General features: G+C 29.3%; 3 protein-coding genes across 3 annotated transcripts; 1 reads left to right on the top strand and 2 right to left on the bottom strand.

The window, feature by feature from the left end:
* Positions 1–5,513: 5,513 nt before the first annotated feature.
* On the bottom strand, positions 5,514–6,155 carry LOC111683283 (ATP synthase subunit e, mitochondrial). The gene is made up of 2 exons (XM_023445330.2): positions 6,013–6,155; positions 5,514–5,888 (listed from the first exon to the last, which is right to left on the bottom strand). The coding sequence occupies exon 2, from the start codon at positions 5,822–5,824 to the stop codon at positions 5,579–5,581; it is 246 nt and encodes an 81-aa protein (XP_023301098.1). The 5' UTR covers positions 5,825–5,888; positions 6,013–6,155; the 3' UTR covers positions 5,514–5,578.
* Positions 6,156–6,257: 102 nt separating this feature from the next.
* On the top strand, positions 6,258–7,228 carry LOC111683278 (RWD domain-containing protein 1). Its single transcript, XM_023445324.2, has 2 exons — positions 6,258–6,464; positions 6,524–7,228. The coding sequence occupies exons 1-2, from the start codon at positions 6,389–6,391 to the stop codon at positions 7,180–7,182; spliced, it is 735 nt and encodes a 244-aa protein (XP_023301092.2). The 5' UTR covers positions 6,258–6,388; the 3' UTR covers positions 7,183–7,228.
* LOC111683277 (cysteine and histidine-rich domain-containing protein morgana) lies at positions 7,212–9,089 on the bottom strand. Its single transcript, XM_023445323.2, has 4 exons — positions 8,900–9,089; positions 8,212–8,551; positions 7,738–8,149; positions 7,212–7,649 (listed from the first exon to the last, which is right to left on the bottom strand). Exons 1-4 carry the CDS (start codon positions 8,958–8,960, stop codon positions 7,380–7,382), a joined length of 1,083 nt encoding a protein of 360 aa, XP_023301091.2. The 5' UTR covers positions 8,961–9,089; the 3' UTR covers positions 7,212–7,379.
* Positions 9,090–17,764: the final 8,675 nt, after the last annotated feature.

Below are 17,764 nucleotides of genomic sequence, written 5' to 3'. Positions count from 1 at the left end.
TCTGGCAACTTTATAACGGAAAAAGTCGAAAATAGTCGAAAAAAGTCGGAATGTCGAAAATAGTGGAAAAAAGTCAAAAGTCGAAAATAGTCGAAAAGTCGGAAAAAGTCGAAAAAAGTCGAAAAGTCGACTATTTATAAAATATTAAAAGTCGAAAAGTCGAAAAATCGATTTTTAATTAAATGAAAAAAGTCGAAAAATCGACTTTTAACTAAATGCAAAAAGTCGAAATGTCGACTTTTCATAAAATGCAGAAAGTCGAAAAGTCGACTTTTTATAAAATGCAAAAAGTCGAAAAGTAGACTTTTCGTTTCAACTATAGAACCCTAGTATTAGGGTTTTATAGTTGAACCGTCGACTTGAAAAGTCGACTTTTTGACTTTTTTCAGTTAGTTAAAAGTCGAGTTTTCGACTTTTACAGTTAGTTAAAAGTCGACTTTTCGACTATTTTCAACTTCTTCCGACTTTTTGACTATTTTTGACTTTTTCCGACTTTTCGACCTTTTTCGACTTTTCGACAATTTTCGACTATTTTCTACTTTTTCTGAATTTTCGACTTTTTCCGAATTTTCGACTTCTTCCGAATTTTTGTCTTTCCGACTTTTATTTCCAAAGTCGACTTTTCGACTTTTTTCACATATTATTCGAAAGTCGATTTATAGAACCCAAATATGTAATACATATTAGGGTTCGTTCTAACTATAGGGTTCTATAGTTGAAACGAAAACTCGACTTTTCGACTTTCTTCATTTAGTTAAAAGTCGACTTTTTGCATTTTATGAAAAGTCGATTTTTTGACTTTTTTCATTTAATTAAAAGTCGACTTTTCGACTATAAATAGTCGACTTTTTCCCACTTTTCGACCTTTCGACTTTTTTCGACTTTTCTACTTTTTTGCATTTAGTTAAAAATCGAATTTTCGACGTTTTTTCATTCAGTTAAAAGTCGATTTTTAGACTTTTAGTATTTTATAAATAGTCGATTTTTTCCGACTTTTTCGGACCTATTTTGACTTTCTCCGACTTTTTTCGATTTTTTATTTCGACTTTTCGACTATTTTTAAAATTTTTTTACTGTTTTTATACTTTTTTCGATTTTCCGACTATTTTAGAGTTTTTGACTTTTTTCCACTTTATTAAAATTTTCGAATATTTTTGACTTTTTCTAATATTTTCGAGTTTACGACTTTTTTTCATAGACGATAGTCGAGTTATCGCATTTTCGACTTTTTTCGACAAAAAGTAATTTGGAATAAGTTTAATGAGACCGTTAAAAGAAATCTAAATAACATTTTCGGAGAAATCTTTACATTCTGATATTTGAATAATTCAACAAATTTCAATATTATTTTCGTTTAACGACAAAGTATGTCAGATATGATTATATTTTGATGCAAATGATTAAGAATAACATAATATTGTAAAGTTTACAGAATTGTAACAAAATCAATCAAAAATGTTTATAACCTTTTTTTGTAAAATTTTTATCAAAATATGTATGTTGAAAAATCTAGTAAATTCAATTTCTAAAGGATTGTTTAAAAGCATTGCAAAATTGAATCTTCAATTAATATAAACAAAAACACAATGATAAAATAATATCTCGTACTCACCTGATTAACACAAATGACGGCACAGTTGAATCTGCTTAATTAAGTAATAAAATGTCAGTGCATTTCTTTAACATGCTTAACAGAATTCGAAAGACAGCAGCCTCCGAGTCAATTTTAATTAAATCAATACGCAATGACAACATACATACGTGGAGGTAAATGTTCGAAAACATGTTTTAAAAGATGTTTCTAGAATGAGGTCCAACTCATAAAGAAATGATGCAAAATCGTTTGATTTTTAAACTTTTTGAAACTACAAGGGCAAATTTTTAACTAAAAAAGGTTTTAAAACCGAAATTTTGTGAAGCTCATCAAAAGGATAGCATTGAGGAAATGTTTGATAACAAAGGATAGCATCGAGGTAATGTTTGATACATTTTGAACAGAATTTTTAGTTCTAATAAGAGTAACGCAACCAGCTAAACTACATATTTCTAGAGACCATTGTATGGTCAGGGATAATCGTAGGAGAACATACTGCTAGTTGAGTACATTTTTGCCTATAAGGCAAAGCAGCCAAAATTGAAACGGACCATTTCATGGCAAATAGTCATTTTAAAAGATCTAAAACTGAGACCAAAAAATTATGAAAATAAATAAAATAATAATAATTACTCCAAAACATACGCCTTTTACGAAATTTTGTTACCATTTTGGCCGCAAATGAATTTTTAAAAAACACATGTGGCGAACTTTTTTGCAATAATAAAAGTGTAATTAGTGTTAGAATGGCTCATGTCCCACATTTTTGTAGTATTCGACACACTAAAATACGTTTTTCATCGAAATGTTTGGCTCCGGCAGAATATTAAAAATAAATCAGCAAATTCTAATAAGAAAACCAACGAAACAAGAAAAAGCCTGCACTAAGTCCCGTTATGTATGTTGTTGTTTTTTTATTATTTTAATGGCTGACTGGAAGGCTGTCTTTCGTTTGCATGTTGAATGTCTGTCTTGAATGCAAATGCTGGCACAAATTATTACACTTTTGTGGCTAAAGTTTATATTTAACTATCGAAGAAGATTTTGTAATTAACACTTTGCAATTTGTTAATGTATAAAAGCTAACATATTTTTTCCCTTTACCATTCAATTTTTTTACGAACACAACACTTCACTATTTAGTTTTTGTCGTTTTAACTAAAGTTCTGTTAAGTTTTTCATTAATGTCCTAATAACGCTATATTTGTTTACTTTAATAACCTTTTTTTATTTAATAACACTTTTATTACAATAAACCGGAAAAAAGAAAAATTTTCACAATTTCTATCAACTTCCCGCACAAATTAATTATATTTTGTGACAACTATGTTGCCATACTTACTTTTTTTGGAACAAAACCAATATCAATAAAGTTGCCAGTTGTTTTATAATTGTGGTTTGTTTACGGTTGATGTATTTGCTAAAACTTAGTCAACTTAGTAGCAATGCGATTAATGATTATTTTGTTGATTTGTTCACATTAATGTTATTAAAAAAATTCTCATTTTGAAATAATTTCTAAAAATGTGAATATTTTGCCAACATCTGTACACATATTGACTATGTTTTTCAATTTTGTTATAAAAAAACATTTATTTCTGAGTGCAAAATTAATATTTTTTAAATGTCAAACCTTTTTGATAATTTTCTGTTCCAACATTAGCAATTTTATATATCTACAACATTTTTAAAAATTTTCAAGACAAATAAACAAATTTTGCTTTTAAATCTTAAAAAGGCTTTAAAAATGTTAAAAGGGATCAAGGGTTGGTATTGTAAATTCTTAAATATCCAAAAATATATAATTTTAATTCATGTAAAATATGAACGTACTTATGTATCTATGTACACATATAGATCGAAATGTGATTTGAAATATTACTAATATCAGTTTTCTAAATTTTTATATAAAAATTTCGAAATTCTTAAATTGCGAATGTGTTTGAAAAAACTAATCCTGAAACTACTGCTCTGTCAACTTCATTGGAAAACATGACTTTATTAGTCCTATGTAATGCAGACATGGATCCAGTGTTGCCAACTTAGTGCTTTTAGCACTATTTGCGGTGCTTTTTGGTGTGCCAAACGCGAAAAATTTTGCTCATGGTGCCTTTCTTCAAAAAGGCACTAAAGTGGTGCATTCTAATTTTATGACAGTGCGTTTAGTGCTTTTTATACCCAACATATACCCAAGATGAGTGGGGTATATTGATTTTGTCACTCCGTTTGTAACACATTGGTCGTATATATTTTGGGTCCTTATTAAATTCTAAGGCGATCTAACCATGTCCATCCGTCTGTTCATCTGTCCGTCCGTCTGTCTGTTGAAAGCACGATAGGGTTAGAACGTAAAGAGCAAACGAGTTAAATTTTTCCACAAATTTTTATATGCATCAAAATTTCTCTACCAAATGACATTAATACTCATTACCGACTTAAAAATATTCGACATAAATATGTTTTATATAAGCCGAAATCTCTCTAGCAAATTTTACGGCAATCGGTCCATAATTGACCCTACCCCCACATATGGTCACCTTCAAAAATTGATTTAAACGCTCATTACTTACTTAAAAATACGTGTTTAGCGGAGAAATTCGAAATAAACTACTTTTATACAAATGTAATCTTCCTACCGAATTTAATTCGGATTTATCGGTAACGTACCCTACCCCCTATTAAGGTCCCCTTAAAAATATGAGTACAGCGATGAAAATTGACAAAAAATAAGTTTTATATAATTTTTTACACAATTGAATCTATCCCTCATATATAAAGCCTCCATGATTACTTCATCGTTGTACTCGCAATAAAAAGATTTTTATTATAATTCTTTATGCCGAATTTTATGACGATTGGTCTATAACTGACCAACAAAACAAAATCTATGTACAAAGTGTACAAAAGCAAATATTCTTCAAAAACAAAAAAAAAAACAAAATATTCAAAATACTTTAAAATAAGTTATGTTATTCACTATCAGTGAAATTAACAATTTTTACAGAACTCAAAAAACTTAAAAATAATATATATAGATTTTGCAAAAAAAAATATATTTCATAAGTTTTGTAAAATTTTACAATTTGGGTGTGGGTAAATCGGTTGACCAGTTGGTAGTGTGCCTGTCAGTTTGAATGTTTAATGACATTTTACTATTTTTAAAATTCTCATCTTATTTATCTAATATTCGTCAAACATTAGTTTTAGTTCTTACGTTACTAAAAATCTCACACCGGTGAAAGACTTTAGTATGACGCATGTTTTGTTTTGCAGCCCAATGTTCTAAAAAAACGAATTTTGGAGTCTTGTAGGAAATGAGCGAAATAATGTGCAATTTATATTAAAATAAACAATATTTGACTGAAAAAACGTTAGTGCCTTTTTACCCATTTTCAGTTAGAAAATTACGCTTTTTTACCCCTTTTTTATTTTTTTGCGCGCGTTTTGCTTGACCAATGTTGGCAACACTGCATGGATCACGTATATTTTTTGAAAACAACTTAGCTCATAGGCTGGAGTACATGATGGAAATAAGCAATCCCGAAACTAGTGCTTTGTCAACTTTATTGGAAAACATGATCCCTCCATTAGTCCTATGTACTTTACTTTTCATATTGCAATTTTTATAATATTTACTTTCTTTACAAATCCTTTAAGTAACTTGTAGAACACTTTATCAAAAAACAAATAGTTTGTGTAAAATCACAATTTTTTATCGCATTCAGTTCTAACTTTATTCTTAAAAATTAACAATGTTTCCAAATCAAGTTGTGTGTTTTTTTAAAGAACAACTTTATAAAATAGCAATTATTTCGAGCGGTGTTGGCTTTCAAATAAAGTGACCACTTCCATACACAACTACACTTACACGCAACAACATCTTGTATAGATTTTAAATCCAAATGATGTTATTAGTTCATTAAGTTTGTTATTAGTTATTTAATTTAAATAAAGTTTTACGAAATACATTTTGAAATTGTGAATTTATGCCTTCTTGGTGGGTTTCGACAATTCCTCCAAGGCACGCATTTCAGCGGCAGCGCTACGTTTCTTTTCCTCAGCCAATTTGGCATCACGGATGACCTTTTGTTGGGCTTCGATTTCGCGTACCTTTTCTTCCTTCTTGGACAAGCGGTTTTGGTGGAAGGCACCATAACCAATGCCAAGAGTCAACAAGGACCATCTGCCGAATTTGATCAAAGGAGATACACGTACGGGAGCTTGAGACATTTTGCTGTTTTTTTTCTGAAGTTATGTAATGCAGCGGCGACTAACGTTTAAGTTAGAGAAAAACCTTAAAAACAAGAGGAAATTGTTAAAGTAATTAAATAAGTCAGTTTTTAATGATTTATGCTTAATATTAAAAAGAAATTATAAATTTCTTTTTAATTTTTACACATTTTTTTAATAAAATTTACCTAATATCTCAAATTTTGCAAAACCAAAGCAAATTCACAAGAGACGTTGATAAAATTGTCTAACCTCAAATTTATTGAGTCAGCTGTCAAAGTGACTTTTGCAAAGAATGTCAACACAAAATAAAAAAACATAAAAGTGGCAACTTTTTTGTGTAAATAGCAGTATTGCCAGTATAAAATTATTAAAAAACACTGCAATTAGAGTGGCATCTTTGTTTTTTAGTTTGTTTATAAAATACATTTTTGACATTTTGTAGAGTTTTAACCTCAAACACATTTACGAGGTATTATTTTCTTTTTGCCACGGAATATTTGTGCAAATTTCTTTAATAATTTTGTATTTATTGTTTGGATTTATTTATAAACACGATATAAAATGAGTAGAAATTATCAGGAAGACCAGAACAATGAAATTGAGGCCTTGGACTCTATTTACTGTGGCGATATGGAGAGTAAGTGGTTTTTCAACAACAATAGTAACTTGCTTTTGTTTAATTGTTTTTTGTTGTAGTTTTGGAAACGGAGCCTTTTCATAAATTCCAAATACCGATAGCCACCGAAGAGTATGATAAAGAGCAAGGTGAAAATGGTTTGGCTTGTTTTTTGGTCTTCACATACACACCCACTTATCCCGATGAGGCACCTTTAGTGGAAATCGATGAGCCTGTCAACTTTGAGGAAGGCTATGAAAAAAGACTATTGGAACATATAGCAAAATCTATAGAGGAATATATTGGCATGGAAATGATATTCAGTTTAGTGAGTACTGCACAAGAATGGTTAAATGAGAGATGGGATGAATTCAAAAAAGCCAAAGAAGAGGAGGCCGAACGTAAACTACTAGAATCTGAGGAAGCCGAACGAAAGAAATTTGAGGGCACACGTGTCACAGTGGAATCATTTATGAAATGGAAATTAGAATTTGAGGAAAGCACCGGTATAGCTGCCAAAAGAGAAAAATCTTCCGATTGCAAGAAATTGACGGGTCGTGAACTGTTCATGCGTGATACCACCCTTAATGAGTCTGATATTAAATACTTGCTGGAAGCTGGTGATAGTATTGAAAATGTTAAAATCGATGAAACCTTGTTCCAAGGAATTGGTGAACTTGATTTGGATGAAGATGACGATGAGGATGATGAGGACTGGGTGCCTGGTGATGATGATTAAACATTAAATTAAATACTCTTTAATATATGTTGAATTTTTAAGCATATTTTTGTCTATATTTTTTTTATAAAAAGAGAAATTTAATTTGTTTTTGGTAGTTTGTTAAGAAATTGTATGAGAAAAAATACTAATATAGTGGGCTTTTTGAAATGAAACATGTAGTTGGGATAACATTAATATTTATGCGGTTAACAAATTTAATCTAAATCATTTTTAGCGGAGGCAAGTTCGGACAGCTGTATACCAGCATTTACCGCCTCAATATCATCCAAATTGAAGCCATCATCATCGGACTCGTTGACCGAAACAGTTTTTGTTCTTGTTGGTTGTTGACCGGCTTTAACTGGTGGGGGTAATTTTTCCCTTGGGAAATCTAATTTTGCCCATGAACATGGTTCAGCTTTAGGCATGGTAATCTCTACTTTAGTGCCAAACATATGGACCTTAGTATTGTTTACATCTATGATCTACAAAAATGGGAAATTCAAAATATATTTTTTAAATTACAGAGGTTTAAACAACAATTTCATTTAAGTGTAGGCAAAAACTACTTACACCTCTCAATTCTAAATCAATTTCAAATTTAGCATTTTCTTGATCTGGGAACACCAATATGCAATGTAGACGTACAGGATTTACTTCAACTGTACTTTGGGCATAATGATATTTTTTAGCATAGATTGATACAATAACATCTTTGGCCGTTTGATGCCAATCATAGCGACATTGTACCACCCTCTTATCATCGTCCTCTTTAATGTATTTATGTTGACCATAAACACAACCTTTTTGAGCCATGAACACAGCAAAGTCGGAAGTTTTACGCTGACAACAAGACCAATATTTCATGCCTTCGTGAAAAATGGGTACACCACTGTGATACTGACATTCACCATTATCGGAAGTTGTGCCGGTATAGGAGTAAGTGCAGCCAGAGTTTTTACAAGAGGTTCCAATAGCAATTTCACTGTTAAGTTCACCAAAATAAGTACATTTTTAATAAAAAATAATTTAATTTCGACAACTTACCCTGATTTTGAGGAATCATTTAAAACTGGATCTTTCGCCACCAAATTATCTATTAAATCTTTTAAAGCCGGTGCCACAGTTGCTTTTATTTCAGTCATGGCAGTGTCAACAGGTGGTCTTTCCATTGATTCTTTAATAGGCGCTCTACATACTACTACTTCATCTTTGTTTTCCGTTTTTGGTTTTTCGGGTTCTGGTGGTTTGATATTTGAGTGTTTTGAAAGTGTGCAACCCTTTATGCTTAAAAATTCTGTAAAATCTACCGATTTCTTATTACAACAAGACCAGCCTTTGTAAGCATCATGGAAAAAAGGTTCGCCAGGATGATGACGGCAAGAATCTAAAAAAAATCAAATCACAACCCGTCTCCGATGATTAGCCATAGAAAATTCTCGAAACTTAAACACATATTCACTATACACACTAAAAAGGTTTTGAATTGAACTAAAACTCAAGCAGGGGGTTTGTCCTTGACAACCGAAAGAAATACCCCTTATTTTCGACATTTTTAATAAACATTTTACAGATTTTTGCTTTAAAGAAACTGTAACACATAGAAAGTTTTAAAAGCGTATCCTTCCGCTAACAATTTATCAATAGTTTCATTCATTATTTTTCTAATTTGTAAAATGTTTACAAAATTTATGGGTTAGGTTTTAATTTGTTTTAATTCCTTTTTACTACTTACCATCTTTGTTGTTTTCTGGCTCATATTCTTGGCCACATCCTCGATTGTAGCAACGTAACATTTTTTAATATTATTAACGATGTAACACAATTTATTTCAAATTTTTACTTAAAATTACAAATTTGTTTATTGAGGTAATTTTCTTCTAGAAAAAGCGAAATGCACAAATGTTTATCATACGGTGACAAAGACCAGTGTCGACAATAAATTAACGTCGGGGGCAGCTGCTACAAAAATTTTTGTCGGCGTATTAAAATCTACTGAAAGCCGGCTTTGTTTTCAACGGTATTTATAATATACGGTTTTGTTTTCAACAGTATTTAATAAACTTTTGAAATGTTTGAAATATACAAATTTTGATTAAATTTTACAACAAATTCACATAAAAATACTCAAGAACGAAGTGTACTCGCCACATAAAGTTTTAAGCCCATAATAAATAATATTAAATTATCTTAAATTATATTAAATTATAGATCAGTAAATAACGTGCTCGAACCTTAAGTCTGAACTATATTTGGGGCCAATCTTTAGGTGAAGGATTAGGGATTAAATTAAAATTAATTCTCGAAAGTTGTTTTTGAATACTCAGGGTGGGCTTCTTACTACTCATTTAAACTAGGCTTAACTTACTGTTAGATTAAACTCGAAACAAATTTAGATGGACTTTAACCGATGATTGTGTTATTCAGTTTTCAATATTATGTTAACGTTATGTTAACGTTCAGTTTTCACTCAAAAACTTAAACAATGAAGAGCTGTTTTTTGCAAACAATATTTTTGTAAAATGAAAAATTTTAGAAATATGTTAAATAAACATTTAAAACAATAATAAATAAAAAAATCATAAATAATATTTACTTTAAATATCATGTTTTTGTTCTCTCGAAATCATTGTTTCATTGTTTTTGTTAATCGTGTTTTCGAACTTAAGTTTAATTGGCCAATAACACTCAGTTAAACTTAGATAACGTTACTGTTTACTGAAAAACACAAAACATATATTAAACTAGGTTTAAACAAAAAAATGTAGATTATCTTTATCAGAAAAACCCGCCCTCAATTAGCTAATTTTGTTTGCTAGTTTAAGCGCCAAATGAGCAAAATGTAAAAAAATTATATAATTTTTATTAAAAAAAAATTAAAATGTTTGATTTATCAATTAGTATAAATTAATTAAATTTAATTTTTCATTAATTTTCTCTACACATTTACAACAGTCTTCTTATTTATAAAACATGCATTTTTAATAACAAAGACCTAGTTCACACTGGAAAACTTTTGATTTTTGTGTGTAAGAAAAAGAGAAAGAAATATCAATAACCTCTTTCTCTCACACACGAAATCAAAAGTTTCTCAACAAAAGTATCCTAGGGTTCTATAGTTGAAACGAAAAGTCGACTTTTCGATTTTTTGCATTTTATGAAAAGTCGACTTTTCGATTTTTTGCATTTTAAGAAAAGTCGACTTTTCGACTTTTTGCATTTTATGAAAAGTCGACTTTTCGACTTTTTGCACTTCATGAAAATTCGACTTTTCGATTTTCGACTTTTTGCATTTAGTTAAAAGTCGATTTTCGAATATTTTCGCCTTTCCGACTTTTTTCGACTATTTTCGACTTTTTTCGACTTTTTCCGACCAGAGTTAAAAATTTATAAAGTTGCCAGAACCGTAAATTTATAATGTTGCCATTTAACATTATATTATTATTATTATTATTATTATTATTATTATTATTATTATTATTATTTATTATTATTATTTTTATTAATAAAAAAATTTTATTTATATTTTTTCTATTTGTTGCAATTTTTTGAGTTTTTTCGACTTCTTTCTATTTTCGACTTTTTTCGACTATTTTCGACTTTTTTCGACTTTTTCCGACTTTTTCCGACTTTTCGACTTTTCGACTTTTTTCGACTTTTATTACAAAGTCGACTTTTTCATAAACGATAGTCGAGTTGTCGACTTTTTTGGTAAAAAATCCAGTTTTAAGTCCGATGTCTGTTTTTAACGATCTTTCTATGATACATTACACATTAGAATGTTAGAACTCATAACGAACATATTTATTTGTGTCGTAGAACTTTGTATGAAATATTGTTTTTATCATTTATAACAAGTCTACAGTTATGTTCTTTAAATTATTATACCCTTCACCTTCGTGAGAAGGGTATATATAAGTTTGTCATTCCGATTGTAATTTCTATAATATAATTTTCCGACCCTATAAAGTATATATATATTCTGGATCCTTATAGATAGCGGAGTCGATTAAGCCAAGTCCGTCTGTCTATCTGTTGAAATCAGTTTTTAGAGGTCCCCAGATAACGGGTAGATCCGAATCTTCGATAATTCAGTTAGACATGCTTTCGAGAAGATCGCTATTTAAAATCAGCAAAATCGGTCTATTAATAACGTAGATATGAGCAAAAATCCGAGACAACCTCTGAAAATTTCATCAGAAAAGCCAAACTTTTTTTATGCTTTGTTAAAAAAGCAACAACAACACTGTGAATTGGATAAAGATATACATGTGCGTGTGTAGATGTATTTGGTTTTATTCAGCTGTGTATTTTTTTTGTATGTTTGGATGCTCTTCTGTTCTCACGAAGGTAAGTGGGTATAACAAGAACAAGGAGATAAAGCAATAATATGTTGGTAATACAGCTCATATTTGTTTGAGGGTGGTAATACAGTTTGATGGTGGTATTACAGTACAACGGTTAATATTTCTTTCTGCTACAGTTTATATTTGTTTGTGTGTATGTTATGTGTGACATGTGTGCAGAGATATAAAATATATTAAAACTGTTTTTTAAAACATACTTGGTGAAGGGTATATAAGATTCGGCACAGCCGAATATAGAAATATTACTTGTTTTTTTATTCTTTTCCCAACAAATCTCTTACCAGATTTTTTATATACAAAATAAAATGAGTATGTAAAAATTTTTCAAATCAACCTTGAAACACCTTGACCTGATTACTGCAGTTCTAAACATTATAAAAATGAACCATTTTTTCATTGTCTTCTAAAATGCATGCATGAAATCATGAGCTCTTTGTTGGTCGTCAACAATTAAAAAGTAATAAAAATTTAAATATAGTGTTTTTAACTAACGTACTATAAATAGTTAAAGTAGTTTTTTAAATCTTATTTCATTTCAAGAATAGTTTTTTATGTTTTAAAAACTTTCATACTGAAACTATATATAAACAAACCAATTTCAATACCATGACAAGTGTATTGGCCTACGTGACCAACAGGCCAATATTTTACTTGACTACTTTTTGCACAACAAATACGTTAAAATTTCAAATTTAAATACCATCATAGTGTTAGTGAGTACAATCCCAGCAGTTTCAGAAGTAGTCAGTGTATTCCTATGATGGAGTGTTAAATGTTATTGAAAAAGTAATTACAGAGTAATGCTGAGAGGAATCATCTTGATGTTATCAAGTAATCTACAGATAAGACATTTGGAAAGTAATTCCATTAACCATAAGAAGTTATCTGTAGCAGGGTCTGTTCAGTTAATAGACTTGCTCTTAGGGCAGAGCATGTCACTTATGTATACACTGTTGTTAGATCTTACAACGTTGACAGTTAAATGTGCAAAAAATGTCTAATAATACTGTCAACTTACAAATTTTGTCTTGCTATATTCTCTGTAATGCTGTAAGTTCGGACAATTATTAGACATTGTTGATGTTTTTACGGCTTTTAGCAATTTCTGTAAACAAAATTACAGTCACCGCAAACTGCAGGGATTTACTTAAAACTATACACACACATTTACACACATTGAAACATACATTAATTTACCCCTACACTCTCCTACTCATAACCGTGTGCAAACGTGCAAATAATTACATTGAATTGAATACAACAATAAAAAAACAAGTACTGTTGCCACGATGCTGTTTAATTTTCTATATTAAAATAGAAATATGACGTTAATTTGGTTAAAGAATTAAAATTATTTTTGATTATGTAGTTATTTCTTGGATAGTTATGTGGTTTTTGTATATAAATTGTATAGAGGATATACTAAGTAGTGAAGGTGGGAAGTTTCATCTGATCTATAGATCAGTCAATATAGAGTTTTGTGGATTAGTTTCTTTTCTAATTTATGATTTACTGCCTGTTCCTCTTAATGCGAACGAACATTTCATTTTCATTTTACATTGAAAACAATAACAATTTTTCGAATTTATTTGTTATTTTCAATACAAAACTAGAAAATACTTGTTCGTTCGCATTTAGTGGAACAGGCCCTTAAAGTTCAATATTTATGTTAATATTGGTCAATAAAAGATTTTACAAAATTATCTACAAATCAGTTTATTAACTAGTGTATAGATCAGATAAAAAACAGAACTACAGATATGTATATATATTCTGATCTATAGATCCCCCCTCTCTTCTGATATATATGTAAATGAGTTTCTGTACTGTTTCTTAGTTAGTCTCTATTTTGATCTATAGATCAGTCTTTATTTTTGTCTACAGATAAAAGTCTATCTTCTAGTCTGTATATAATTCTATAAATGATAGATCAGTCTCAGATTTAATCTCTGAAGTGTACATTTTGTATATAGATCTATAACCTGATCTTTAGATCACACTATTATGATTTATATATTCTGTTCAGTAGATATATATTCTTATTTTCAGAACTGTCTCACTTATTATCAAAGATCAGCCCCCATTGAAATCTATATCTCAGTATTAATTCTTATCTAAAGATCAGTTTCTTTTCCGTTCTATAGATTAATCTCTGTTGTGATCTATAATGAGTTTTCTTCCTCGATATATAATATGTATATTAGTTTCTATTCTGATCTATAGATTTGTCACTATTCTTACTAATAGATTAGTTTCAATCTTTTTATAAGGATTAGTATTTAAGGGTACTTCACACGATCACACTTTACGTACGTAAAATCTAATGAAAAAGTCAAATGAAATTCCATTCCAACATAAAGAGAATAATAGTCTCGTTTGATTTATATGTTTTGTGTTTAGACGATTGATATGAAGCAATAACAAAGTAAGATTAAAACAGCTGTTGTGTTAATATAAAAATACATCCCTGTTTTTTTAATCATTTCAAAAAGAAAAGAACCATACGACTGTCAAATATTTCATCCGTAATTTTTTTAATATATGATGGTTTCATATGTAGTTTTTAGACGATACCATCCGTACTATACTAAATTTTGACAGATCATATTACTTGTGTGCTCGTTTAAAGGGGGCTTTCATTTTCAAAAAATGAAGGGAGCCATACGACAGTTAAATTTTTCATACCTATTTTCATTACTTATTGCCTTTAGACAATATCATCCGTACTCCTTTATACAAAATTTTAACAGATCATATTACTTGTGTGCTCGTGTGAAGGCTACTTTATTATGATCTACGGACTGTTTGATATAAAGATCAAACTTTATTCTGATCCTTAGAGAAGTGTATATTCAAATATATCAATCTGTTTGTATTCTGATTTATTGATCAGATTTCTTTCTTATTCTGATAAGTGTCTACTATTGTTTAGATTATTTTGAACTAGAACTGAACTAGAACTGAACTAGAACTGAACTAGAACTGAACTAGAACTGAACTAGAACTGAACTAGAACTGAACTAGAACTGAACTAGAACTGAACTAGAACTGAACTAGAACTGAACTAGAACTGAACTAGAACTGAACTAGAACTGAACTAGAACTGAACTAGAACTGAACTAGAACTGAACTAGAACTGAACTAGAACTGAACTAGAACTGAACTAGAACTGAACGAGGCCTACAAACTTGTCATTAGTCCAGTCTAAGACTAGATACTAGTTTAATAGTTAGAGCATCAATACCGATCAACAGATCATTATTTAGAATAATAATCTATATTTTTGTCAGATTAAGTTTGTTAATATCCTGATCATACATCAATCTAAAATACATTAACGAATTTTAATATATTTCTACATTTTAAATACAATATTTCACATTAAACTACAGAAATTCTTATTATTTTATCTAATTTTTCACATATTTAACAGTTTTATTTTGAAATTATAAGATTTTCACGCCTTTTTAAAGAATGCAATTGTCTTTGGATTTTTATAAGTAAGAAAATATATATTTAAAAAGAACTATCTAGTTGTTATAATATTGAACTACGTGTTGGCATTTCATAGCATTTTGGCAGTTGTTTAAGTTGTTGATATTGCTGAATATTGTTACATTTTATAATAATTTCGACGGCAAACACAATGCAAACATTTTTTATTTACAAGCATTCATTCATAGAATTTTGATGTTATTTGTAAAAGTATTGGTGCTTTAATGTAGACAACAAGTACATTTTCATATACATACATACATATTTACATTCTCATGGCAAATGCTTAAGGCTTTAAATAATTAGTGCCATATTTTTAAAAATGTAAAATATAATAAACTAAAAACAACAACAGCAGCAAAAACAATATTCTTACCACTATATATATATGAATATGGCGTGTCAAATCTGTTACTATTTTTTTCATTTTAATATTTTCCACACAATTTAAAAAGATACAATTGAATTTACTGGCATGGACTTTTCTGTAACAGATTTCTTATTTGAGAGACATACTGATAGACAGACAGACATGCATACATTTTTATAAAATATATACATTGGCATTGAAATTAAAACTGGAAAAAATTTATATGAATAAATATTAATTGTTGAAATAATTACATAATATTTTTTCAATTCACATCTGTCGCTTTTGCAAAAAAAAAAGAATAAAAAAGTAAAACACTAAACAAATCCAAAAATATGAATTAAAAATTATTTATATGTATGAACAATTGCATGTTTTGTAATTACAACTAAATACTACACAGTGTTTGTGGTAATAAGATTAATTAATATTATGGCAATTTTGATTATTTTTGTAAATTTTATTTGTATGTAAAATTGGTTTTAGAAAAATCACGCTTGTGACTTGAGTCTTTTGTTTTGACAACAAGATTAAAAAGATTTAAGTCTTCCGTATTCTTTATAGAAAGTTCACCTCTAAAAACTCTGTATGTATATGTAAATTCAAGTTATGTTGATGTATGTTTCTATGTGGTTGCATCTACTTATCTACCAGTTTCATATACATACATACTTATATATAGATAATAAAGGCCTGTACAAGTCAACAATAATGCGACAATTTGTTAAAAAATTTCGCGTGCTTATGATGATAATCATTTGTGCCACAAAGCAATTTCTCGTCTGGTTTATAGATCCACGAATTAGATTTGTCTGATCGGTCTTTTGAACAATAGATTCTTATATATATTGAACCATAGTTCATGCTCTATTTAGATATATATGTATGAGTTCCTTATCAAATCTATAAATACGACTCTAGTCTATTCTGTAGATCAGTTAATTATCCGAATTTTCACATCGGTCTCTTGAACTATAGATTTATATACATTCTGATCCATGCTCTATTAAGTTACATAAACTAGTACCTTATCAGATCTATAGATAAGGCTCTAGTCTATTCAGCAGATTAGTTTATTATGTGATGTATAGATCAATCTCGACTTATATTAATATATCAGTCTCTAATCTTATCTGTAGATCAATCTCTAGTCTTATTTTAGTCTATTCTGCAGATCAGTCTTATTAGATTAGATTAATTGTTAGTCTGTTCCCGAAATCAGTTTCTAGTCCAGTGTATGCCTCAGCCAATAATCTATAGTCTATATATCAGTCTTTTATCTTAAGATCGATCTATTGATCTTTAGATAAGATAATTTTTTGTCTAATATATAGATCGATATCCAGTCAGATTAATTCCTTCTTTGTAGATTACTTTTTAATTTGATATTGAGATCTATGAATTACAGATAAGTTAATAGATAATTAGTCTTTTAAATGGTCAACATATTATTATTTATCTTTTCTTCAGTCATAAATTTGTTTTTAGTCTATATTAACAATAGATCACCAATTAATCTGAAGTAATGATTTGTTTATAGTCTTATTTATAATTCAGTATCTAGTCCTATGTATAGATCAATCTTAAGTATTTTCTACAGATCAGTATCCAGTCTGATCTATAGATCGTTAATTTATCTGAAGTAATGATTTGTTTCTAGTATCATTTATAATTCAGTATCTAGTCTCATCAATCTCAAGTCTTATCTACAGATCAGTGTCTGGTCTGATCTATAGATATCTCTCCAGTTTCAAGTATATATCAATCTCTAATCTGTTTGTTGTTTATTCTATATATTAACCCTTGTTTGAATCACTGATTACTTCGTAGTCTGAATTACAGATCATTTTGTATTTTAGTATATAGATCACTTTCTAGTTTGGTTTTGAATACAATCTCTGGCTGATCTTTAAACTAGTCTCCAAATTACTTTGTAGTTCGGTCTGTAGCTAACCCATAGACAAATGTGTAGTCTGAATTTAAGATCAGTTAGAGCAGGTTTTTGGGTTGACAATCAAATGTCAATTAAGCCGGCTTTACACGATCACACATGTAATATGATCTGTCAAAATTTTGTGTAGAAGAGTATGGATGGGATCGTCTAAACGCAATATGTAATGAAACCATCACACATTGAGAGAGAATACGGATGGAAAATTTAACAGTATAACAGTCAAATTAGATCAGGGATGTATTTTTATGTAAACACATACATAAAAGTGAAACAGCTGTTTCCATCTTACTTGTTATTGTTTTAGAAAAATCATGTAAACAGAAAATATACAAATCATATGACTTTTATTCTCTTTTTTTGTTATATAGATGAAATTTCATTTTACTTTTTCATTAGACTTTACGTACGTAAAAA

The sequence above is a fragment of the Lucilia cuprina genome, chromosome 4 (genome assembly GCF_022045245.1).
Source record: "Lucilia cuprina isolate Lc7/37 chromosome 4, ASM2204524v1, whole genome shotgun sequence".
Taxonomy (NCBI): domain Eukaryota; kingdom Metazoa; phylum Arthropoda; class Insecta; order Diptera; family Calliphoridae; genus Lucilia; species Lucilia cuprina.
Note: the sequence above shows the minus strand (reverse complement) of the source record. Positions and strands in the feature narration are given on the sequence as shown.